Below are 25,459 nucleotides of genomic sequence, written 5' to 3'. Positions count from 1 at the left end.
CTTGGCTTGCTGAGGGTGGCGGGGGTCCGCCCTGTCCATTCGCTTTCGGAGTCCCCTGCACCGATCTACGGACCCCCAATCCATCGCTGAATGCCATTTCGAACCTTGACCGGACATGGGGCCAGGAATCCCCTTACGTTGGTCCCCTTATCGCCATGATTCTTTATCGATAAACTTCGCTGCCGCTTTACTGTGATCCTCACCATCATCAAAGCCTCGTTGCCAAGCATCGTCAGTCTTGGCCTTTTACTCAGCCGAAAAGAATTCATGTGCTCATTGCCACACACACAGCCTTGCGATTTGATGGCCCGACTCATGGTCTTCGAGCTTGGCACGTCTGCGTCGCAGTAATATTCAAGTCAAATGCTGCTCTACATTAGCCTTTCCGACGTTACTTCCCCAACTCTGAATTGCGGGGACGGGCACGGAGGCTGGCCTGTCGCCGATTGATATTACTTCCCAGCCGAATCCCGAGTCATCCTCCACACCATGCTTCATGCGCGCGCTTCCACGCGAAATTCGTGCGCTGGCACCTTCACAGCCACCACCATCCATTCGAAAGACACAGCAAACCCCACTAAACTCCGGCAACGTTCTCTGATACGGTGATGCCAAAGCACCTGCTGTCTGTTGCGTAGGGTGCTTCGTAAGAGGCACGTGGCTTTGAGGGCTTGGCCAGCCGGCTAACATAGCAAGGAGAAGCAGCAGTAGCTTCTCTCAATGTCGAAGACTTGCCGGTATGAAGATCTCAAAGTCGACTTCATGGACACCCGTCATAGAAACAACCAACGATGATCATGCTTGGCAAATCCTCGCGGACAAACACGGCCACAGCACTCATGCTTCTAAGCTGACTGCATCCACTGATGTTGGCAGAGCAGCAAGGTGCCAGCACAACGGACTTGGTTCAGATTGAATCAATTTTGGGACAAGTACGGAGTAGCAGTGCCTTTATTACTACATCCGCCCAGACGCGGATTTGGTAGAAAAGGATGACGGTTACGCGAATACCTTGCTACTAGAATTTCGTCTTATATCCTCGCCCCAACACGGGATGTCATCTCTGGTGCACTGTCAGTCAATGCCCTACCGAGCTGAAAGGCATCGTACCTGAGCCAGCTGTGCCGACTTCCGAGTAGTAAGGATCACGCATCAGCTGGTAAGAGACTTGGCAAGACCAGACATCAACGAGACCTTGCATCCATGGCGGTTTGTGACCGCTGGCCCTTCTTCGACTCACAAGGCTAAGGCAGTTTACCTCACGTGGCTCTTGATACAACAAGATGCCTGCTGCTCTGACGCGATGCAGCAACATCGCAAGCCAAGTTGATGATCTTCCTGGGAAATCGAAATCTCGCCTCCACTCCACATCCAGGACGATTTTCTGAATCTCGACAGCTGGCACGAATGTGGAAGCTCGAAGCTCGATCCCCGTATATACCAAAGTAAGCACAGTATTGGCAGTCAGTGCGCGCAAGTCGCCGTACGGTGTTTGGATGCTATGTCTATGTGGCAGTACACAGTAGACACCGGCATCTCGACACCATCTTTGCAACTTCAAGATCGATACAGATCTGGCTGATCAAGCTGATCGTTTCTCTGCACAAGAGACCTAGACCAAGACTTTGTCCGCCGGCAGCCTGATTCTAACCAGCAGTTGCAATAAGCATTGTGGCGACCAAAAAGCTTAGCCTTCCGGCCCCCAATCTTTTTTCTCTTCCCGTTCATTCGCATTTCGTACCCCTCGCTGCCCCCAAGAGCTAGAGAAGCCGGGGGCCCGTGTTACGTGGATGGGTGACGCGTCATCCGTGGCCCTGCCAAAGAGAAACCCATCCGCCCCCCTGGGATTTTCTTGTCAATCTGCTGCTGGGCTGCTCTCCCGTTTTATCAATGATGGAGGGGGTGGATCATAAAAATGCATGTGCCGTGTTTTCCTTGCTTGCACGCCCCGAGCTCGTTGCTTGAGCTACCTTGAGGCTTGGGATGCTTAGCTGTCTCGCCCTCCTGCAGGTGAGTGGCACACGAGGCTCGGCTGATTTGTGACCGCTGCGAAATGCAGACCCTGCATTCTTCAGCTGGCTGTCCAACAGTTTTTTGGGATACCGGATGTGTGTATTGCATATTTCATCTGTTCACCTATTATGTACATGATTCAACGGGGTCCGAATGGTCACCGTGTCTTGGCGGGCTCATTTCGTCTGAATTATTACCACGGTCGCTTATAATATCAGCCAGATCGTTATGATCAGAGGACAGATGAACGTTTTGACGACTTGAGATGAGAGAGGGAGAGGCTTGGCATTTATTCGCTTGGCAGGCACTTTTTTCTTTCACTTTTGTGTACTCAGTATGGACACTCAAAGGCTGAGAGGCAATTGCAAAATTTTCCTTTCTTCGTGATAAAAAGATATAATCTAAGGTTCTGTTTGAGTAGAGCGTGTGTGTCGTAGGAATTTCGTGTCGTGTTTCGTATTGAGGCATTACATTTGTTTCGTTGTTCCCATCTCTTCATGTCATGCTCGTTGCTCATTGTTATTTCGTCGTTCATTACTTCGTCCACGCGCAATAAGAAAAAAGAAATAAGAGAAAACCGAATTCGAATGGTGCCGCCCTTCTTGATCTTCATGTCGTTCATTCCATACACCAGTCATGTAAGTGTTGAATTAGGACTGGGTGTGGTTTCCCATTCAGGGTGTTGAAAAACGTCTTAGACGTTGCCCATCACTGAAAGATGATGTGTTAGTATTTGCCCGTACTGTGACAAGGCTGAGATCGGGAGGAGACTTACGAGCTGCATACGTCAAGTACCACGTCAAACTCGCGCCGCCGTCGATCCAGCTAGGATCAAAGTTGGAGCTGTTGAAAAAGTTCCACGCCGTCTTACCGTCAATCGTCGCAAGGTTTCCATAGATGATACCCCTCCAGCCGCCCGCGATAGTATCGACGCGTCCGTTGCTAAAGTACACGTCCCATTCTTCCTTGACGAAGGCCGGTGTGCGGACAAAAGGCGAGGGCGCGAGGAGGGGAATCATATGGATGCCTTGGATGAACTCGATGTTAGCGCCAAAGTAGGTCGTGTGGTCAATCTTGTTCTCAAAGAGGATGCCGGCCACCTTGTTGCCGATAAATTGGGGTGGCTGTACGACGTTGTCGCTCTTGTAGAGGTAGTAATCCTGGAGGGCGCGGGCGATGATGGAGAGCTGGAGGTTGCTTCGCGACGAGAGCATGCTGTCGCCCGAGGCGTCACCCCACATCTTGAGGGCATAGGCGTGCATCATGTCTTCGGAGCTTGATTCTTGGTCCTGTTGTCCTTGTTAGTTCATGTGCTTCAAACCTCGAGTAAAGGTTGATCTCACCTTTCCATCGTACGAGGCGTACAGACCATGGGCCCAGCTGTGGCCATGGTACCAGTCGAAAGCACGCCACGTAGGGAAGTAGGTATCTTGGGTACTGGGGTTGGCCACGTCTCGCACCAGGGCATTCACATAGTCCTTGTTCGCACTCAGCCAGCTCGGGTCCAAATGAGCAATGGCTGCGGCTGCAAGTATATGATAGCCATAGTGAAAATGGTGGTCATTGTACTGCGTGTTGCCAAAGTCGGCGCCGTCGTTGCCCGTGACGTAGGTTGCCGAAGACACGACACCTCCCCAAGCGCCTGGGCCTGGTTAGCGGGATGTATGTATCGTCTCGAGAAACCACAACTTACTCTCATATACCAGCGGGTACTTTTGTTTGTTGGTAGCAAACGTGGCAAACGCTGCCTTGAGCCTGTTCAGGCCTGACTGCGCCAATGCTGGGTCACCCAAAATGTCATTGATCACAATAATCAGTAAGGCAAACTTGGCCAGGGCCTAGTTGCGAGTTAGTTGAGACGTTTCACAGATATATGAAGTAGACTTACCTTTCCGCTGAAGTACATGGAGTCCAGATCAGACTGAGCCATCATGTCCTGGGATACCTCCTGGGCTGCTATCCCGCGGATCACGACTTTGGCATTGTCAGACAGGGTGGTGAGACTGCCTTGGTCAGGGCTCCAAGGAGCGAAACCCATGCTCACAGGCAAGTTCGACTCTTGCATCGTCCACTGGTCAGCCAAGACTGCTGTTGCGATACCCTTGGCAGGAGTCATGAGCTGAACCGGCTGAACACCATTTCTTGTCGTAGAATCAAATGAGGAGACATGGTGCGGCAGCGCGTACATGACCAGCTTGCCATCAGGATGACCGTCCTTGGCAAACTTGAACGTGTACGAGCCCGTGGTGCCGCTCACTGAACCAGACAGCGCGACTGTCGTGGGATAAACACCGGCCGCCTGGTCAAGCAGTGCCTCTCCATTTCCAGGATCCTTGGCGACTTGAATGATTCCGTAGAACGGCTGCGTTGATTGGGCGAGACCGTTGTTGACAACCTGCAGGTTGAGCTGGGATCCGGTGGTTGCATATGCGTACAACCGCCAGATCTTGCCGTCTTCGAGCTGGAAAGTGTACTTGGCAACGCCGGCCTTGGGGTCCTGTGTCACCCGCGTAACCGTCCTGAAGAAGACTCCCGTGCGGATCACGGGGGTCGCGCCGGCATACTGGGCTGTGATGAAGGGCATTCCTTGGACGAGAGGGAAAGAAACCGCCGGCACAGCTTGGGCATTCGGCTTTAGGTGAATTGTTGCAGAGAAGGCCGTGATGCTGTCGATTCCCACCGCGGTGTCCGACCCGAGCTCCTGAGCGCTAATTACCATTGATTGAATACCTACCGGGTTAATGAAATAAGACGCAGCTCCAGAATCCGCCTTGGTCGGGCCGAAGACACGCTGGCTCGCTTCGATGTGGGAAATCGTCATGCCGTAGCTGGCAGCGGCCCCTCGTCCTGCCCCCCATGCTATGCCGTAAGGGTAGGTGTACGTCGGCGCCGTCTGGTCTCCGAGGAAGAAGTTGGAGTAAAACTTGTTTGTCTGAATCGGTGAGCTCGAGGTGATGCCCTTTCTCGGAACCGGGTGATCACTGCGGGCTGAGATGGTGCCCGGGGGTGCCCCAGTGCCAATGGGCTCAGAAAAGATGTCTCCGGAAGGCATTGGTGCAGACGGAAGTGGCGCAACTGAAGTAGCAGGCGCCGCTGTGTCGATGAGAGATGAAGGCGTCGGAATAGGGTTTGACATAAGAGGGCAAGACGTAACCTTGCCCGATGCAGTAAGACCAGTCGCAACGTATCCAGAAGTTTGAGGCGCTGTGTTGGTCAGAGATGGCAAGATTACTACTGTTCCGCTAGCTTCGGCGCTGGTGACGACGTTGGGAACCTGGGAGTTATCCAATGCTGGTGCTGATGTTTGCTGTGATCCTTTCGTGGCCCTGACTGTTACGGTTACGTTCGCCGTCTCTGTCACGCAAGCTATATCACGACTATCGAGGAGTAAAGCCCGAACGTTCAATTGGCCGAGAGACACCGAATCCGGGTGAGTATCGTGAAGGCGAACGTGTTGCTGGTGAAATAGGGCGAGTGCGTTCTCACAGAGGAGGACCTGTATCAAAGTTAGCCTGAGGATCCCCATTTTCTTATGAAAGCCCGCCATTGCGGGGGAGGCAATGATCTTATCGTGTTAGTATGAGGTTGTAGAGGATGTTCAAGCCTGCTTCTGGCTTTTGGGGTGATGTTAGGTAGCGCGTGGCAGGGAGAGAAGTTCCTCAATTCTGCATGAGGTAGTATAGGAGCGGTGCTCCAACTCATATAAACAGGTGTCATGGTGAAAGCAGCCACACATCAACAATGGACAGTCCTCGGTGAACCGATAGTGGTAAGCCCACGGGTGGGATTGCCGCAGTCCAGAACGTGAAGATTTGCAGCGTTACCGCGCAACGTATGGGCCAAGAATGTGAAGGGAATGTACCGGTTCCAGAAACAATGGATAGGTCTCACCTGGTTAGGAATGCAGAGCGGCTTGCCGGGGAACTAGGTCTAGGTACAGAGCAATGAGAGCCGCGTGATGATATAGGATAAGGTGCTAGGCACTGAGAGATCGCAATCAGTCAAGACAGGTAGGCGTCGGTGGTGGCCGTGTCTTGATGGCAGCAGAGGCTTCTGCGTATTCGGCCAAGAGCTGATGAAGCGACGATGATGTTGTGGCTGGCAACAGCGGCACTGGCAATGGTCTGAGGACTGCGTTGGGCGACAAGACGCGATGCAGCCGCAAAAAGACCGACAAGTAAGATAAAGACAAGGTAGGTATGTGTACTGGTTCAACTAGGCGGTCTTGGGTCTCTTTCTGGCAAGCGCAATTGGAGAGAGATGTTGCGATGGGGAGTCTCGACTCATGAGGTTAAGTATGCACGATTAATGCAGCACCCAAACGAAACGACCCTCTTTGGCTGACGCGTGCCTGCCCTTGGCATGGAGACTCTTCGGCATCCAAGCTGCCGCTTGACAGTCCGAGAAGGGAGGGGAAATCAGCCAATATTAGCAAAAATGACCGGTGCAATTGACAGAGCAACAGGTCACTTGGCCTCGAATACGATGGTATGCACGTATAATTGAGACCCGTTGGGGCAAAAAGAATGTCTTCTATCTCCAGGGACCAAAGCCATGGAGGGGCATATCGTCGTCCCTCTCTTTGCCTTTAGCGAGACACTCGGGCCAGTGACGTAAGAGTAATGGCATCGCTGACTTTTGAGCAGCTGGATCGGGGTGGTAACTGCAACTACAGACCATTGTTGCGAGAGCAGATGTTGAGCTGAGGTTGACGACAGTGGTCAGAAGATGCCCTTTGCTGACGCATTGGCGACAAGAGGTTGCTTCTTCTCGGTGTAACCAGCTTCTTCTGCCTGTCACCAGGCAATATGATCTTGGAGAAATCCTTGGCGTCATCTTGGCGAATGTCAGTGGCCACACTTGGCTTGCTGCTGTGAACTGGAACATGTGTAGATGAACTGTACAATTCGATGAAGGTAGCGTCAGGCGAAAGATGGTGTCGGAAGTGTAGTCTGCATCATATAATGGATAGTAATAGTAGTCAATTGAAATCGCAGAGCCAATCGCGGGTATCGAAAGCAAGTCTACTCCCAAGCGCCCCAAGCGCCTATAATGAACCGTATATCAGAAACCAAGAGAATGCTGTTTCCCTTGCACAGTCTCATCTTTTCTTCTCTAGGCTATTAGCCCCAGACCTGCCCAGCTTGTAAACGCGGTACCGATCTTCCACGGCCTCGGCAGCAGCGGTGTCAATAGTCGTAGCATCTGGCCTCATGACCGGCCGACTGTCTCCTCCTTTCTTGATCTTGTAGGCTGTATAACGGTCTTCCGCGGCCGGACTCGGAGCCGGCCTCGCGACTCGTTGAGGCTGCTGTTCTTGGATTGAGTGTCCCCTCTTCAGACTGTAGGCACGATATCGGTCCTCCACGACCGACGCAGCCGTAGCCTCTGTCGGTACCGCCGCGATGACTTGGCCAGCATACGCAATCGGGCGCGATCCGTCTCCTTTCCTCAACTTGTACGCATGGTATCGATCCTCCACGATAGGGGCAGCTGCAGCCGCTGTTGTGGTTGGAACTGCCGTAACGACCTGGCTGGTCTGTACCATCGGCCGCGATCCATCTGCTTTCTTCAACTTGTATGCACGATACCGGTTCTCCTGCGCAGCCGCCGCCTCGGCAGCCTCAGTCTTGCGCCGCATCTCCTCCTCCTCCTTCTTCCTCTCCTCGCGCCTCCTCTCCCTCTTGCGCTTCCTCTCCTCGCTCTCGGCATCCCTCATCCCTTCCTTCTTACACTTCCGAATCTGCCTCTCACTAAGCACCCACGGCGGCAGAAGCACCTCGTTCCGGAACCGCGTGCGCTTCTCCCACAGCGCCACTTCTTCCTCCGTGGACCGGAGAATCTTGACCTTTTCGATCCTGATCTGCATCTCCTCACGGAACATAGCCAGTCCTCCCTTGATATCGATGACGGTGCCGACATCTACGTCGACACAGTCGGCAGGAGGCTGCGGCTGCGGTCGTTTGGTGAACCACCCGTTGGTGTCCAGATTGGTAGCGCTGTTGTCGGACGGCGGTGTCTTTGTCGCGACTGTGCATTCGATGCAAGCCCCGCTGCTGTCGTCAACCGTGTAGATGCGCCGGCCCGGGAAGTCGTCCACGGCAACGACGATGCCGATGATTCGTGCCCATTTGATAGGCAGGTTCTTGTAGAAGTAGAAGTTTTGAACTGCAGGATGCATTCACTCGTCAGCCTGTGGAGCCACGCATACTATGCATGTTGGCGGCAATTCTACCTTCATATTCAGGCACGGTTTTCAGGGCGTGGACGTCGGATGCCTGCATGAGGCACCATGTGTTGAAGGTTGGGGAGCGTTGCAGGCAGTACTGCGGATAGAGGCCGCCTATTGATACATCGCTCGTCATGGCATTGTCGGTTGAGGATCACTTTGGCATCCTCAACCAAGACCTGACCGTGAAATGTCGTGATAGTCAGCTGCAGGTTACCTCGGATGGGAGCGGTCGGCCGTTCTGAGGCTCCGAAAGCGCGTCGCGTTGGAACATGTACGTGATAGTGGGAGATTCCGTTCTTGGGGGAAAAGTAAACTTTCGTGGTTGACCTGGGGATGTTTTAGCGACTGCAGTGCTGAGTGCCCCGCCTTGTGGCGCTACCGTCCAGGACCCCATGCTGATACAAGTGCTACCTCACATTACCTCACCTTAACTAGTGACATGAAGCACTTTGCATCCAAATAGTGCTAGAGTAAAGCACTCGTCACCATCCGCCAAGTTGGGAGTTATCGAACATGATCGTGAAGACGTGGAAAATCTCCAAAAATTCAGAAATATCACTTTCATTCATGTGATTGTATCCCATACCAAGATTCCGTATCCTTGCCGATTTACCCCAAGCCTTAGACGCCGATCCAGAAGTACCATGTTTTACCGCTTCGATCTTCTACCCGCTTTAGCAGATTTGCTTTCGTCTGCCTTGGGCTTCTTCAGCCGTGCAGCTGCAGCCTGAAATGCCTCTTCTGATGGCTCTTCCTCCTCCACGACCCTCTTCTTGCCCTTTTTAGGCTGACTGGTGGCTCCATACTTGGCAGCGAGATCGTCCAGAAACCCGGCGCGTTTTTGCTGGTTGCCCTTGATGAGCGCGGCCAGGTCGGCCTCTCCACTATCCTTGCCCTTCTTCTTCCCCTTGCCCTTTTTGTCGCCAAAGAGTTTGTCGTGGACTCCCAGCTCCTTAGCGTATTCCTCGGCCTCGTTCGCCTCGCCCTTTGCTGCCTTGACGCGAGCCGCTTTTGACAGCTTGCTCTCCTTTGTGTATCGCTTGTATGCCTGGACATCTTCGCTGGCAATAGCCTCGTCGATGATCTGGCGGAACCGTTCGTCGTCCTCGAGCACGTCGCTTAGCATGACTGATTCGTAGATCCCGTCCATGTCGCCCTTGGAGTTTTCGTAGGCGATCAAGACGTCGTCCTTCTCCTCGTTGGAGCCCTTGTACTTCTTGGCAAACTTTTCGATGGCTTCTGCAGAGATTGCATCTTGGAATTGTTCGCGGTAGTAGTCGGACCAGTTGAAGCCCTCGGAGTCGATGATGGACTCGGATGTAGAACCGGTTGTGTCGTATCGCTTGCGTCGTGCCGGGTCAGAGAGAATGGCGTATGCGAAAGCGATGGCTTGGAACTTTTCCTTCGCCTCATCTCTCTGGTCGTCGGAGACCTTGTCTGCGCGAGAAGTAATGTCAGTCATGCCCCACGAGGATGGTGGGCTGCTCCCTCTTACCTGGGTGGTTCTTGAGTGCTGCTTTTCGGTAGGCAGACTTGACCTGTTCCGGTGTAGCCTCGCGTTCGAGTCCCAAAATCTCATAGGGATCGATCTCGGGGGGACTGTCGTCAACAAGCTCGTCGGGAGATGACATTTTGAAGGCTGTGGGGATGTGAATGTTGGGTTGTTGATAGACAGAAAGCTCACCCAGAGCTCTGCGACGCGCTCAAGCTCGCGGAGACGCGCCTGCTAAAGTGGTGGGGCGCATGCGTTTAAGCACCGAGTCGATTAGCAGTCCGTGCGTCGAGGAAGTCGGCGAAACGGGGCTTGCGGCACCGATGCGCTGAGCTGAGGCAAGAGCTTCACTCCCTGCCCCTCTGCCCCTCCCACGATGACTGGCTCACTGATGAAAGCTACTTTTTGTAACTAATCAATCTCATGTTAGAGTCCATTCCAGCTCAATTCGTCTTGCAGAATTGAAACATCTCAAGGCACTCGGGAAATCCTCATAATCTCACTTATCGCACTGTACTCGAAGTAATCCAGTCAACTTTCGTATATCCTGAAAATGGCATCAGAGGTTGAGGGGATTCAACCAGCACCGATAGCGCCAGGCGACCACGAGGGGTACCTCCAATATGCGCTCTCGCTGGCGAAACAGTCACCACCAAAGCCGACAAATTACAGAGTCGGAGCGGCCCTCGTCAACCCCGCCACCAACACAGTCATCTCGACGGGCTACACCTTGGAGCTGCCAGGTAACACGCACGCCGAGCAGTGCTGCTTCATGAAGCTGGCCCAACAGCACGACGTTACCGAGGAGGAGCTGGGCTCCGTCATCAAGACGCCGCTTGTGCTCTACACGACCATGGAACCGTGCTCGACGAGGCTCAGTGGGAATCTGCCCTGTACCAAGAGGATTCTCCAGCTGCGGTCTTTTATCAAGACCGTGTACGTAGGTGTCCAGGAGCCGGAAAAGTTCGTCAAGGATAATACCGGACGGAGCGCGCTCGAGAGGGCGGGTGTCGATTTCGTGCACATCAAGGGGCTCGAAGGCGATATTCTCAAGGTGGCTACGGCGGGCCACGTCAAGGCTGCCCAATAGCGACGGATTGAGATCAATGATGGTTTGGTTGCGTGTTTGCTCGATGCTTCCATATCGCCGGTGGGCTGCCGCCAATGCTGGCGTATGCGGTGGTCCGCTGTCATGCAAGGGTGCGCACTGTGGGATGACGACAAACTGCCTTTCACAAGTTGTTTTCTAACTGCGTTTACAACGAGGGCGTTTGCGGTGTTGAGAGGAAAATAGGGAGAGGGCATCATTGTAAAATCCAAACAATTTGAAATGATCGTCCAAGCTGCATACTCTACTTTTTGTGCCGCCTCAACTTGAGGTCGTGTAATGCTCCACGCTTTCGCTCACTCAATCTCTCGAGTCGTTGGTAGTCGTACTTGGGCACCAACTTACTCATCTACCTAGGCACACTAGGTAGGCAAGATAGCTTGGCACATCTTGATGTAAGGTATGCAGTTAACCTGCGCTGGATCTCCAATGCAGCTAATCGCCCGGTAACCGCTGCCAGGTCCCTTCTCAGCCGGCCCCACCCCAAACGCCGGACTGCAACGATGCGCTACTTCGATAGCGATGGCATAATGTCCTAGCTGGAAGATCGCGAGCTTCATGTTAGTTAAATGCCAGAAATAAAACGCTTTCTCGACTTGATAGCATATGACTCCCGAAGAAAGCAAGGTAAGCGCCATAGCAGAGCGAAAGACTTGATGACATGGATAATCAGCAGCCACAATTCCGCCTTCCCGGTGGTTCTGGTCCGGCCAGCTGCCGATTGCAAACCAAATGATCGTACCCCTCACTCAAGGTAGGCACTCCATTTGTTTTTGCTTCCCTGCTGTGCAGATACACACCGCTCCTTTTTGCTTTTTGCGTTGGCTTGACCTCGCCTGGAGTCATGGGCTTGACTGCATCGTCAACGACGTTCAGAACAGCAAAACATCTACGCACTTACCGGTAGGAAAGCGCCGGCAAAGTGAGAAAAGAGCTACATCTACTCCACTAGGGATTTTGTCTTTACATCCTGAATAGTCATGGCCGTAAGTTGAAGCGAGGTTGATCTGTACTTGTCGGCTTAGTCATGAGCCGTATACCTGGCAGGCAGTCTATCGACTGGTGTGGGTGTGCTTTTGCAACCATCTTGTGTGTACTTGAAGCTGATCAAACGCATTCAACCAATCGGGAGAGCCCCTGGATATCCTGGGTTTGTGCATGCACCGGTAGTATGCCAGGGCGTTGGCTGAGCCACATGGGGAGCAATGGGAGAAAGACAGCTGGTTGTGAGCTTCAAGCAGACATTGGTGCTTGGGCGAAGGAGGCCATGCTCCCCCGCCGTTTTTACACTTTGATGTTGCGTCGCACAGAGTACTTTTACCACAGTAGTTCGAGTTCTTTGATAGGGTGATAGACACCGATAATAGGTCCCAATGACGGTTTCCAACGATTGCATTACGTCCCTGTGCAAACTGTCAGCTTGGGCATCGTCAGTTTGGCTTGCCTTGGACAAATCATCCATATTTATCTGCAGGTGCTCTCACAACAGTGGGAAGCTACGAAACTGCCTGCCACCCTGATTGTGTCTCTTCTTGCACCATAGTGACCTTCACCTTAAGCTTAAGTAGGTAGTAGCTCCTCCGAAGCTACCCCGGACTTCCAAGTACCGTCGTGAAGGAGCCGGAAAGACCCTTTTTGACTTTCTCTGGTGCAGTGCCCCACTTCAGACACACAAGGATACCCGCCGCCTCCCTACCGGGACTGAGATCCACTACCTACCTACATACTTTCACCCATCCCATCTCCCATCTTTCACGCTGGACTAACGCAACACCTCCAACCCAAGATCATCAGCTGAGTAGCTTTTTGTTACCTTGGTTCGTTTGTTTTACCTTTGACGGCCTCCCGCGTCGGTTGCCCTTGGTACTTTCATCATTTGTCACCCATTGTTCTTTTTGCTTTAATTCGCCATTGGCCAAATCATTGCACTTTTCCGTTTGGCATGCCACTTGCTGGCCGACGTCAAATGTGCCTTCTCCCCTGAAAGCATACTTGACCTGGGCTCTTTCATGCTTACACGTTGACGACGCAGGGCACATAAATAAGCCAAGGAATATCTGAATACAGTCTCGTTCAGTAAGTAACGCTCCCACAGTTCGTGTTGCCGAGCACTGGAATCTCAGTTGAACTTGTAACTGATTTGTTATGTAGCTTCAGCTTTACTGAACATCCCTTCACTCATTCAATGGCTGACTCTGGACGTGGTGGCCGGGGAGGAGATCGTGGGGGCCGTGGTGGAGATCGTGGAGGCCGTGGTGGAGGAGGGCGTGGAGGCGGTGACTTCCAACCTAGAGGAGGCGGCGATGGCGGCGGCTTCCGAGGTGACCGAGGCGGCGGACGTGGCGGCTTTAGAGGAGACCGCGGCGGCCGTGGTGGCGGTCCTGGAGGTGATCGTGGTGGCCGTGGTGGTGGCTTCCGAGGTGACCGGGGTGGCGGTGGCTTCAGAGGTGACCGGGGAGGACGAGGCGGCTTTGACCGCGGCGGACGAGGTGGTGGTGGACGAGGTGGTTACGGCGGCTTCAGAGACCCATTCGAGAATGAGTCTCAATTCTTCGGGTAGGTTCAAGATCACAGCCATCGCTAAAGCTCGACTAACTCTCAGCAGTCAGAACAAGCCAATTCCCCAACCCGACCGCGGCACAATCGAGCTCGAGAATCGCATCATCAAGGCTCACCAGTCTCAGGACGCCCAACTTTTCAAGAAGATGAGCTCGATGACGCTCACTGATGCGAACTCGGCCGCACTCATGCCCCGTCGCCCTGCCTACGGCACCAAAGGCAAAAAGGTCATCCTGTGGGCCAACTACTTCCACCTCACCGTCAACCCTGACGCCGTTTGGCGGTACAACCTTGAAGTCCGCAAGGGCGAAACTAAGGAGAAGGAGTCTACACCTAAGGGCAAGGGCAAGGGCAAGGAGAAGGCCCAGCCTGGAGGTGGTGGCAGCAGTAGCGGCGGCGGCGGCAGCGATGGCCCTCCATCTTCCATCCCGGCTCGCAAGTTGAAGATCATTCTTCAAGCTGCTCTCGAAGAGTTGAAGAACCTTGAGCCAAACGCCATTCTCGCCACCGAGTTCAAAAGCCAGCTCATCTCTCTGAAGAAGCTCAAGCTGGCCGTCAACCCCATCAAGGTTATCCTCAGGCAGGAGAATTCCGACAGGTCAGAGAGCTACCTGGTTAAGATCGTTGGCGAAACAGCAGCTCCATTGAAGGAGATGAAGGAGTATCTTCAGACCATGATTGACAAGAGCGACCCAGACGAAGCCAACTTCCCTAGATTTGCAGCCTCTGTCGACGCTCTAGGCGTCATTCTCGGCTACACTGCCCGTAAGAACGACCAGGTCACTGCTATTGGCAAGGGCCGGTTCTTTCCTTGGGGTCAAGGATCTACCAGTCACCAGCTTGGCCAACAGGATCCTCTCACGGCTATTAGAGGATACTTCCAAAGCGTGAAACTCGGCACAGGGTCAATGCTCTTGAACGTCAACGTCACCCATGGTGTCTTCAAGATGCCCGTCAGTATTCGCGACCTTTGCCTTTGGTCTCAGGTCGATGTCTTCCAAAGGAGCCCTGCAGATGCCACACGGAACATCACCAGACTTCGCGCCTTGTCCAAGTTTCTGGCTCGCACTCGTGTCGAGATCAAGTTCAAGGATGCAAAGGGACAAGAGATCACCCGTAAGAAGACGGTTCTCGGCCTTGCATACAGGGGAGACCTCAGGAGCAACGATGCTAGAATTGCGGATCCATGGCACTACGGTGGCCCTCGCCAGGTGTCCTTCAGGATGGAGCCAGCAGACGGACAAAGGACGGTGATGAACAACAGACCGCCAGGCATGTACACCGTCGAGCAATATTGGACCTGGAAGTATGGCACAGCTCCCGACCTCACCTTGCCTCTCGTCAACCTTGGAACCCGCGAAAAGCCGACATTCTTCCCAGCTGAGCAGTGCACCATCATTGCCGGCCAAGCTGTTCGCGCAAAGCTCAACGGCCAGGAGACGACCGAGATGCTCAACTTTGCTTGTCGATCCCCCTTTAGCAACGCCATCTCCCTCACTTTCGACAGCTGCAAAGCTTTGGGCCTCGACAGCGAGGTTGTCAAGGACTTTGGCCTCAAGGTCGACAAGAATCTCTTGACCGTCCACGGTCGCGAGTTAATCGCGCCTAATCTTTCGTATGCGAACAAGAGCATCACCGCTTCAAAAGGCTCATGGAACATGATCAATGCCAAGTTTGCCAAGGCGGGACCCAATATCAGTAGCTGGACATGGGTGCGTATCAAGGACCGATACTCAAGGAGCTCGAAAAGTGAAGTGGAACGAGTCGTCGGCGCCTTTGCTCAAGAGCTTAGGACCAACGGCATGAGCCTTTCGGCTCCTATTGAACTTCCAGATCACGAAGTAGCCGACAGCGCCGGCGCAATCGCTGATCGTTTCAAGAAGCTGGACGAGTACTTCAAGTTCAAGAAGCACAATGCCAAGGGTCTCTTCTTGCTCATCGTCCTTCCCAGACAGGATACTGGATTGTACAGCACCGTCAAGAAGCTCGCAGATACGGTGTATGGCTTCCACTCTGTGTGCGTTGTGGAGAAAACCTTCATGAAGGACAACAAGCAGACCTATGCCAACGTCGGCCTCAAATGGAACCTGAAGAATGGTGGTGTCAACCACATCGTCAAGGATCCTATTGACATTGTCAACCAGGGGAAGACAATGATCGTTGGCTACGACGTCACTCATCCGACCAACATGCCAAATGACAAGAATTCGGCACCCAGTCTGGTCGGCTTGGTCGCCAGCGTTGATAAGGACATGGGTCAATGGCCGGGCGTCGCTTGGGAACAGGACAGTCGTCAGGAAATGCTTGGTAACGAGCTGGTCACCCATTTCAAGCGTCGCCTCGAGCTCTGGAGAGCGCACAACAAGGGCAACCTTCCGGAATACATCGTCATCTACCGTGATGGCGTGTCTGAGGGTCAGTTCACGCAAGTCCTCGATATTGAGCTGCCCATGATCCGTCAAGCGTGTACCGCGATGTACGGTAACCGCAGGCCCAAGATCTCGATCATCGTCTCTGTCAAGCGCCACCAGACTCGATTCTATCCGACCTCGGAAGCTGACATGGATCCCAAGTCGCGCAACATCAAGAACGGCACGGTTGTCGATCGTGGAATCACTCAAGCGCGTTACTGGGATTTCTTCCTTACAGCTCACACTGCCTTGAAGGGCACCGCCCGCCCGGCTCACTACACGGTGCTCTTGGACGAGATTTTCCGCGATAAGTATGGTGTCGGCGACAGAGCGGCGGATAACCTGGAGAAGCTCACCCACGACCTCTGCTACTCGTTTGGCCGAGCTACCAAGGCCGTCAGCATCTGCCCCCCAGCCTATTACGCAGACATTGTGTGCGAGAGAGCTCGTGTCCACCGGCCTGAGCACTTTGATGCGTCGGAAGCGTCGGAGACTGGCAGTACCGTTGGTGGCCCGTCGACTTTGAGCGTCAGCGTGCATGAGAACTTGAAGGACACAATGTACTACATATGAGGTTGTTTGTGTGTCGGCGTACCGGAAGCGATTGCATCAGACAGCGGGCAAAATGGAGAGCAGGGCTTGTTGACAGGATGGGAAACAGACGCTCTGCAGCAGGCGTGCTTAGAATAGACTTCCGAGATCAATCGCAGCGGGTATTCACGTAGAAGATATCTCCCTCGTGGAAACAGGTCCTTCTTGCGTGACCAGTGCTTTCCGGCCCAATTGAGCCGAGTTGCTGTTCTTGTTCCGACTAGTCGCCCGATGGCGTTCGGGTCCGGAGCGGCCTCGAGTAAGACGGGGAATCGGCGTGCTGTGCTATTGGCTTCATGTTGACGTCAGTGGGGATCTGGTGAGGGGCAGCTCTCTCGTGGCGGGGTAAGCTATTTGCTCAGACAAGGAGCTGCGACAAGACAGACGGAGCCCAGCTCGACAGTGACAAATCGTCATGCACTTTTTTTCCAACTGTTATATCCGAAAAGGCTCCATCTGATGCAGCTTCGATCCCCGAAATAATTGTCAAGACTCCCCCCCGCTCCCAAACTTCCTGAAAGCAACCATTGCATGAACCAACCTTGTTGCTTCTATGAACGCCCTCCGAGCCTTGCAGAGAATTAAGCTTATACAGAACACACTTTCCACGAAACCTATCGGTGAGTCTTGTATAATGGCTTGGCGCTCATGGGCTCCCAATCTCTTCTGCCTCATCGCCGAGATGCAGTGTAACTGATTGCGGTTTGTGTCTTTAGGACGAATCAGTCAATTCGCGACCATGGTTGCCACGACGGATGTCAAGAACTACAAGTTCAACCACTCGAGTAAGTTGGTACATGACCGATTCAGAAATATTTGCTGATAATCTCAGTGATCCGAGTGAAGGACCCCAAGGCTTCGGGTATGCACCAAACATCACCACTCATCTTCCAGCACCCCTATTGACACCCCGGCTTCACAGTAAAGTTCTACGAGGCCCTCGGCATGAAGGTCATCAAGCAGATCCAGCAGCCCGAGGCCAAGTTCGACCTCTACTTTTTGGCCTACGACTCGCCCAACGCGCGGTCCGCCGGCAACGGCACGTTCGACCGTGAGGGCATCATCGAGCTGACACACAACTACGGCACCGAGAACGATCCCGAGTACAAGATCAACAACGGCAACACGGAGCCGCACCGCGGGTTCGGACACACCTGCATCAGCGTCGACAACATCCAGGCGGCGTGCCAGCGCCTCGAGGACGCCGGGTATGCTTTCAAGAAGAAGTTGACGGACGGCAAGATGCGGCACATTGCGTTCGTGTTGGATCCCGATCAGTACTGGGTTGAGATTATCGGTCAGAAGCCGATTGAGCAGACGGAGAGTATCACCACTACGGATGTGACTACCTACAGAATGGTGAGACTACCTGTCTTTATTTTGGGCCCTCTTTGACGCAGGAACCGCTGACAAATACCCTCTGTGGGATGTAGAACCACACGATGCTCCGCGTCAAGGACTACGAAAAGTCGCTCAAGTTCTACCAGGACGTCCTCGGCATGACGCTGATCCGCAAGAACGAGGCCAGCGACTTCACCCTCTTCTTCCTGGCCTACGGCGACCTCAAGGAGGGCGAGAGCCAGGCGCAGCGCGAGGGCATCCTCGAGCTGACCTGGAACCACGGCACCGAGAAGGACGAGAGCTTCAGCTATCACAACGGCAACGACCAGCCCCAGGGCTTTGGACACATTTGTGAGTTTTGCAGTCGACGCGGTTGAAGCGACCAAGTAATGTTGCGAGAAAAGGGCTAATGAGAGGATAGGTGTCACGGTCGACAACATTGACGCCGCGTGCGCGCGTTTCGAGGAGTTGAAGTGCAACTGGAAGAAGCGCCTCACTGACGGCCGCATGAAGAACGTTGCGTTCTTGTTGGATCCTGATAACTACTGGGTTGAGGTTGTCCAAAATGAGAAGTTTGCTGGCAAAGCCAACTTTTAAGCACTCAATTTGAGAGATCACTTTTCATGGAAAAGGAACGTTATGAGTGGCATGAGATGAGATGAGATGAGAAGAAGGCATCGGGGAATGGCGTTTAGTGAGAGGCAACGGTTGAGCGGGATGGGCGGATTGAATGTGAAAGGAGGCGTCTGAAAAGTTGGTGAAGCTCATGTCGGGCGGGTATCGAGTGAAGTGCTGATAGTGGCCATATGATGTGGCATGTGAGGTCTTCCTTCTGAGAACAAAATCAAATCAAATAATCACGGCATTCCAAGTGTCAAAAGTCTACAGTGATTCCAAACTGCATGGGTGGCTGATGCTGATGTGAGGATTCCAAAGGTTGACCCGGTGGATCCTCGGATAACGGGCGCGTCGTGGAATCCTCTGCCGTGATTCCATCATGATTCCACGCTGTGGCGCTTGCAGTGCCGCTGTGGCGGGACCTCTCTCCAAGAGCTCTGAGCCCGGACCCCCAGGGAACTCTGCACTGCAGAACCACACCCCGCCAAAAGTCGTTGACGCAACAGGTCGCCCTCAGCTTCTCACTGGCCACAGCTACAAATCATTGGACAACCCGAGCTCCGATTTGTCACTCTTGCCCTCCACTGCCTCACTTCTCACCCCTCGTCCTGTAACATCTTCAGACGACGTTCTTATATAAACCTCCCTCCAACCTCAACCTTCAATTACGAAGTGATCAGCACAACCTCAAACTCACCGACTCATAAGACTGGTGAGACACACTGTACCTCGCGATCTAGAAGAGAATTGCCCGCCAAATGCGATTCTCACCCTTCCTCTCAACCCTCGTCTATACCTTTTCCAACTTTTCCCGCGTCCGCGCCGCGCAGTCCCTCGGCACCCAGGCGCCCCTCGCAGCGAACCGACAGCTCCGCGCTTCCATGCCCTCGATCCCGTTCCTGGGCGCTCTGTTTGGATCTTCCGCTTCGCAGCAGGATAAGATGTCGTACCCCGATAAGAGGTCTGATGATGAGTGGCGGGCTGTTTTGAACAAGGGTATGTATGCCCCATTCTCACTTCATCTCATGTGCCGCGTCTCTCATCTTAAAACCCGGGCTTTCATGAGACGAGCAGTGCCTATAGCCCGCGAAGAATACGAAATGGATGAAACTGACACCTCATAAGAGCAATTCCGCATCCTCCGCGAAAAGGGCACCGAACCCCCCGGCTCCGGCAAATTCGACAAGCACTACCCTTCCGAGGGCGTCTACGCCTGCGCCGGCTGCGAGGCGCCTCTCTACAAGGCCACGCACAAGTTCAAGTCGGGCTGCGGCTGGCCGGCCTACTTTGACTCGTTGCCGGGCGCCGTCGTCCGCCACGAGGACCGCATGTTCGGCATGACGCGCACCGAGATTGTGTGCGCCAACTGCGGCGGGCACCTGGGTCACGTCTTCAAGGGGGAAGGGTTTGACACCCCGACGGACGAGAGGCACTGTGTTAACAGTGTCAGTTTGACGTTTGCGCCGGAGGAGAAGAAGGGTGGGCAGGGGACTGCTGAGGGTACGAAGGGGGAGAGTAAGGTTTGAAAGAGTGTGCAGTGTGCTCGGTGAGATTGAGGGCGTTGTGGCGTGGTGAGGCCGGGTGTTGATAGTCGTTTTTGAGGTTTCTGTTTAGGCAGACTGAAGTGACTACGTGCGGCGCTAGATATATGAACAGTTGCAGAAAGGGAGATTTAGAGTTCGAGTACAAGATGTAGGGTGTGCCGTGAGGGTCTTGTTTGAAAAAGTCGACCTACACTGCTCATGTGCTACGCCCTCAAGAAGGAATTCATGCTACGTGTACTCCACCATATTCACTGGTTCGTCAGGCACCTTTCGCTCTATAGAAAGACATTGGGGCGAGTGAGACTGGGAATGCTGGAGATTGATAACCCTATGGATTTATTTTCCTCAGGGACTCTGCATGATAATAGATGCTACGTTCCATCCAGTAGTCAGTTAGAAGTGTACTTGATGAGCTCCCACAGAGCGGTAGTCAGGAAGGAAAGCGCTAGGGACAGCGGTAAGTGCCTTGAATCTGACAGTAGAGGAACTACACAGAGAGTTTTGCTCATATATCATCTATGCGTTAGCTGCCTAGAGTTGGTCAAACATCATGGTTGGATTTGGTGTACCAGCTATGTACCTCTGTTTCCCACCTCTCTCCATATCCGCACGAATCAACCTTATATACCTGTACAACATCAAAGATGTCGACGGTACCTTTTCAATTATGACAAATAAATTCAAGCTAATGATTGAATATCCAGTACATTGATCTTGAACGAGGCTACAAGACATGCCGTTTGCCGGGGGTACAAACCTCTTGGGCTCTAGATTGCGCCCTTCTTGTTCATGTGATGTCTGGCTACATATCTTCCAACTTCAGGGATTACCGATATGTAGTCCCGCCAAGTTCTAACTCATTTCATCCCTCGGTGCGTTTTGACAAATACTGACGAGAACATTAGTAGTGATTGCCTACAGCCTACAGGAGGCGGCGTCAGTGACAAAAAATTGAGAACTTTGGTGCATACAATGAGGAATTATGGTCTTACATCTCTCCCGTGCCGCAAACTGTAGTAGGTATGTACACATGGGCATTGGGTGAATGCTCTAGAAGCCCTATGCACGTCGTCACTCGACGCGTGTCACCCTTTTCTCGGTGAAGTTCACGATCAGAGTCTTCCCAGGCATGACACCCATTCGAGTTGTCTCCTTTCATATTTGGAATCTTACCGAGTCAATAATGGCTCAAATTGCGAATATAAGCTCACTTTCTCTCAAAACGGCTCGGAAGCGAAGGTTGCCGGTCAGGAAGCTGAGAATGGTTGACAGATTTGTGCGCCACGGCAACGGCACAGCCTATCTAGCCAGTCAAATCTGCAGCTCACGATTCCTGCTATGCATTGCTTATGTCAGAGACGCGGCTATTGGGTGAATCAAGAAGAATAACCGTGGGGGCCTGTGGGGGCGGTTCTTGTTCAGGTTGCTGTTACACGGGCAGTCATGATATAAGATGCTGGAATTGGAATTCCGTGGTAAGAACACCATACGCAACTCAAAGAAACTAAAATTTACGAGAAAATTAGTTGCAATGTTGAATTGGCACGATCAAAGCTGCCGGCGACCTGAAGTGTCCCAGCCGGAAGGCTTCGAGACTTTGTGTTGCTCGAGCTGTGGGATGACTGCCCCGCTGTTGGTCGATTTGCAACGTCTTTATGTCGATACATCTCCATCTTCAACGCCAGATGCAGCTACCACGATCAAGCTTAGATGGCCAGGTTCTATAAATTTTGTGGGAGAAGTACCCGGCACAAGCCACGAGCATGATTCGCCAGTCGAGTCGCAACCGCAACCCCTGTCGGCAGAGAGCAAGGGCGCAGCTAGCACTACAGATCGCGGATTGCGAATCCGATCTGTACATAACAATACGGCAGATGCATGCGGTCAAGAAAAAGTATTCTACGAGCCTCTTATCGCCCACAAGATCCGTCTTCTTCGCCTATCCGCTGCGGAACGCCACCATGACCCTATTCACATCGATATCCGCCTTACAGACTTGACCTCTGGTCCAAAATTTGAGGCTTTGTCGTACACATGGGCTGATAACGATGGAGATGATTCGAAATGTGACAGGGTCTATGTTGGGAAGCATTGGGACATCCTCCCGGTCACCAGAAATTGTGCAAGCGCCCTTCGGCGTCTGCGATTTCCCTACCGAGAACGTGACTTATGGGTCGACGCTATCTGTATCGATCAGAATAACAAGCAGGAGAGGTCTCATCAAGTCGGAATTATGCAGTATATATACGCAGCTGCTATTAGGGTCCTTATTTACCTTGGCGAGGACTCGAAAGATCCTGATGGCCTGAACCCAGTCCCATGGACCGACGGCAAATACATACACCGGCCTTTAGCTTCGCCTTCCACTCTCGCTGAGAACCCATACTTTAGAAGGGTATGGGTGATACAAGAAATAGCTGCCGCCAGAGATGCTTGGGTGCTCTATGGATCGAGGGGAGCTCGCTGGCATGACTTCCTTGGGGTGACGAATTCCGAAACAGATTCGAATCGCAATAGAGACCTGTCTCTTTCCATTGATCGGCCCATGACGAGAGAAAAACTGCCTAAATGGCTGTACATTTGCAACAAGCCAAGATACATGGAACTGGACAGGCTTTTATATGTTCTATACGCTGCGGCTCAGTGCAAAGCATCTGATCTGCGAGACAAGGTGTTTGCTATACTGGGCCTCTTTCATGGTGCCAACAACGCGAAACTGGTCGCGGACTACACCCTTTGTCACCAGGAAGTGGCTATCGGTGTCACAGCATATATCTTTGTCAACCATACCGAACAGATGTGGCGCATCTTCGCGGCGATAGACTCCAAAGACTCTCATGTCATGCCTTCGTGGGTCATGGACTGGTCATCAGAGACCAAAGTGAAACGCCTGGGTCCATATATGGCCGAGACGAAACCCATAGTTGAAGCCGAGGGCAAACAATCGCAGCCACTTTACATCCCCCGCATCTACCGCAATGGATCTTTGGTACTGAAAGGACGCCTAGTTACACAGGCTGGAAGCTGCGCCTTTAACCATGGAGCACGGGACGGCCCACCTGGAGTTGTGACAGATATTGTATACCAGCAATCCATAATCTGGCATCTACAAAGTGATTCTCGACCCATGGTCCCATCTGGATGGTGCCAATCTACGGACGAGATCTTCGCTGTCCAGAGCCTGTCTGGGTACTGCCTGATACTTCGACCGATCATGACGAACCCGAAAACGTACCGGTTTGTTGCCATATGCAAGCACCCCAAAGTGGAACCGATGGCTGCAACCGTCAACCTCTTGGACCAAAGAGTGGTTCTGCTCTTTTCAACATGGCGATATGTCTTAGGAGAAGAGTTGAGCAGTGGAGAAATATGGTATTCTTCTGAGCGGTGGGATATGATCAGAGATGTATGTCAAACGGTGAAGGAATGCTGGGTGTTGGAAGATACCATCAGCCGCTTCTTAGACTCCTTGGTTAAGATGCAGACTTCTGTGTCAGCGAGGCTACCACCATATGCGGTTGAGAAAACCCAAGAGGCATTGCGAAGACTTGGAAATACGGTCCCAAAATCGATACTGCTCCAGCAAAAGGGAGTCCTCGCTGACTCTATGCAACTCTCGACGACCCAGAAAAACTCAAATACTTGCCCGCTTTTCGTGAAAGAACTGCAGTCTCTTGCTGGGATGGTCTGTGAGATTTGTCATCAGCATATGGCAAACACAAGCGCTGTTGACACTTACAGTCTGCTTGGGCAAAGTCTTGCAAAAAAGAAATACTTCCAAAAGCGACGCCAGCCCCTGATGGATCAGAAGATTCACAACGGAAATCTTCATTTGCGAACCAGAGACTTGATTTATTGGCAGATAGCGTCCCAGCTGGATGAAACGTGTCTCAACAGGAAAACTCTCGAACGACTGGAATACATTGCCAGGTCGGCTGAACGAGATCTCCCAAGATACCTGAACTTAAGCAATTACACATCAGAGACCTACAACTACGCCTCCGAGATCAAGACGCATCACCTCTACGACCTTTTTCACTTCATTATCAAAAGCATACCTACGACTCAGAAGAGCCTTCTGCGAGCTCGATGGGAATGGCGGTTACGCAAGAACGCCATGAAATCTCCGGGGGCTAAGCAGTCGCTGGACCACCCAGGAACATATATCGACCTGGCAGAAGAAGAGTCCTGGATTCATCTATTTGGTGACTTTCTCGATGACGACATCGACTGTATGCCTTTTGACATGCCGTCATCAAAGATATTTGTTAGTAGGCTGCTGTACGAGGGTCTCGAAGAAAAGGTATTCAGTCTACACTTAATGTTCTCGAAAGATGAAGACCCGGACAAGAAGCCTCAAACACCTCAGTACAAGCGAATGGTGCAATGGTTGCTGGACTTCCTGAACCTGGAACCAAATTCTGGCAGGGAAGATCTAGATTCCCGCGTCGATTCAGTTGAAGACACGTGGGGGGCCCGTTTCCTCGAAGCATGGAGCAATCTGATGGAGGGACATCGCCCAGGTTCTTTTGTTGACGCTGAGACATCCGAGAGGCAAGAAGCATCGGGGAGGGGCTACTTGGCCGACGCAAAGGCAAAGTGGGCGCCCTTACTTGACCTGGTACGGGAGACCGAGGCGCACCTGTATCCTTTGGAGGAATCATTTCTGCAGGCGAACCAACCGATGGACGAGTTAAGAAGTGAAGCTGTGTGGGAGGATATTGTGATAGTTTGACGAGACGACTTTTCTCTTGCCATCTCACAACGGGCTATATGAGAACCCTTCATTCATGGAAAGATGGAGGAAAGGTTACCTAGACGTCATAATGGCCAAGGAGACCTCCCTGGCTAGTGCGGCACATCGGACTGAAAGCTACAAGTGCCCAAAATGAAGAGGATTCTGTACAGGCTACTTCAATAGTGTGGAGGTATTGTAGATACCTTTGCTTGATCCTGTATGTGAGGCTGAGCGTATCGAAAGAAATATCGCAATCGCGTCAGCCAAGCCCAACTATCGTGTTCAACATGATGCATAAGATATCAAGCAGCGGACTGGTATTGATCATAGCCAGTAATCATGGTTCATAGCCAATTATCAACAGAACGAGATGCGCCAATGAATGTCTCATACTGTCGGCATGTTGGTCGACAGCGGTTGAGACGACAAGGCGAGAGCAGGAAATCGAAGGCTGCCGCATCTCTTGCGGCGAAATGCACTTAGTGATAGATAGTATAGACATAGAAATTGGTGACGCTTTCTGACCGCGGCACTTATGTGTTCCGTCGCATGCAGCTAATCCAGCCATGCTTTGCTGATTGAAACGGGCACAGTGGCTGAACCCCCTACATGTCTGAAGCGCAGCACACATCCAATGGTTCCTTGCACTGAGACTTCAAATCTGCCTTGTCTTCAACCTAATCCTTGGGTGAAGCCTTGCCTACACCGATCTGAAATCTATCGTTGGCGCAGTCCCTGCGCCACCGTCTATATATGCGTAGTCTCTCAAGCCAATGAGACTTGCAGATGTCGGGTTCTAACATTCATCGCAA

At 52.6% G+C, this 25,459-nt stretch overlaps 7 protein-coding genes across 7 annotated transcripts; 5 read left to right on the top strand and 2 right to left on the bottom strand.

Annotated features, from left to right (window-relative positions):
* Window positions 1-2,707: 2,707 nt before the first annotated feature.
* CTAM01_08510 (glycosyl hydrolase family 81) lies at window positions 2,708-5,560 on the bottom strand (the record flags this gene model as incomplete). The annotated part of the gene is made up of 5 exons (XM_060524530.1): window positions 2,708-2,724; window positions 2,789-3,302; window positions 3,357-3,655; window positions 3,707-3,851; window positions 3,902-5,560. 5 exons carry the CDS (start codon window positions 5,558-5,560, stop codon window positions 2,708-2,710), a joined length of 2,634 nt encoding a protein of 877 aa, XP_060380749.1.
* A 1,122-nt stretch (window positions 5,561-6,682) lies between these two features.
* On the bottom strand, window positions 6,683-9,876 carry CTAM01_08509 (DnaJ domain-containing protein; the record flags this gene model as incomplete). The annotated part of the gene is made up of 5 exons (XM_060524529.1): window positions 6,683-6,911; window positions 7,149-8,181; window positions 8,249-8,356; window positions 8,915-9,682; window positions 9,741-9,876. 5 exons carry the CDS (start codon window positions 9,874-9,876, stop codon window positions 6,683-6,685), a joined length of 2,274 nt encoding a protein of 757 aa, XP_060380748.1.
* A 414-nt stretch (window positions 9,877-10,290) lies between these two features.
* Window positions 10,291-10,827, top strand: CTAM01_08508 (cytidine and deoxycytidylate deaminase zinc-binding region; the record flags this gene model as incomplete). The annotated part of the gene is made up of 1 exon (XM_060524528.1): window positions 10,291-10,827. One exon carries the CDS (start codon window positions 10,291-10,293, stop codon window positions 10,825-10,827), a length of 537 nt encoding a protein of 178 aa, XP_060380747.1.
* A 2,203-nt stretch (window positions 10,828-13,030) lies between these two features.
* On the top strand, window positions 13,031-16,388 carry CTAM01_08507 (piwi domain-containing protein; the record flags this gene model as incomplete). The annotated part of the gene is made up of 2 exons (XM_060524527.1): window positions 13,031-13,401; window positions 13,451-16,388. 2 exons carry the CDS (start codon window positions 13,031-13,033, stop codon window positions 16,386-16,388), a joined length of 3,309 nt encoding a protein of 1,102 aa, XP_060380746.1.
* A 757-nt stretch (window positions 16,389-17,145) lies between these two features.
* Window positions 17,146-18,344, top strand: CTAM01_08506 (lactoylglutathione lyase; the record flags this gene model as incomplete). Its single annotated transcript, XM_060524526.1, has 5 exons — window positions 17,146-17,191; window positions 17,239-17,268; window positions 17,329-17,765; window positions 17,840-18,098; window positions 18,169-18,344. The coding sequence occupies 5 exons, from the start codon at window positions 17,146-17,148 to the stop codon at window positions 18,342-18,344; spliced, it is 948 nt and encodes a 315-aa protein (XP_060380745.1).
* Window positions 18,345-19,123: 779 nt separating this feature from the next.
* Window positions 19,124-19,891, top strand: CTAM01_08505 (SelR domain-containing protein; the record flags this gene model as incomplete). Its single annotated transcript, XM_060524525.1, has 2 exons — window positions 19,124-19,361; window positions 19,491-19,891. The coding sequence occupies 2 exons, from the start codon at window positions 19,124-19,126 to the stop codon at window positions 19,889-19,891; spliced, it is 639 nt and encodes a 212-aa protein (XP_060380744.1).
* Window positions 19,892-22,454: 2,563 nt separating this feature from the next.
* CTAM01_08504 (uncharacterized protein) lies at window positions 22,455-24,644 on the top strand (the record flags this gene model as incomplete). Its single annotated transcript, XM_060524524.1, has 1 exon — window positions 22,455-24,644. The coding sequence occupies one exon, from the start codon at window positions 22,455-22,457 to the stop codon at window positions 24,642-24,644; it is 2,190 nt and encodes a 729-aa protein (XP_060380743.1).
* Between the last annotated feature and the right edge of the window lie 815 nt (window positions 24,645-25,459).

Source organism: Colletotrichum tamarilloi, assembly GCF_030869305.1.
Source record: "Colletotrichum tamarilloi strain Tom-12 chromosome Unknown Scaffold_30.1, whole genome shotgun sequence".
Taxonomy (NCBI): Eukaryota; Fungi; Ascomycota; class Sordariomycetes; order Glomerellales; family Glomerellaceae; genus Colletotrichum; species Colletotrichum tamarilloi.
The sequence above is the reverse complement of the archived record's forward strand: the minus strand, read 5'-3'. Positions and strand labels throughout refer to the sequence as shown.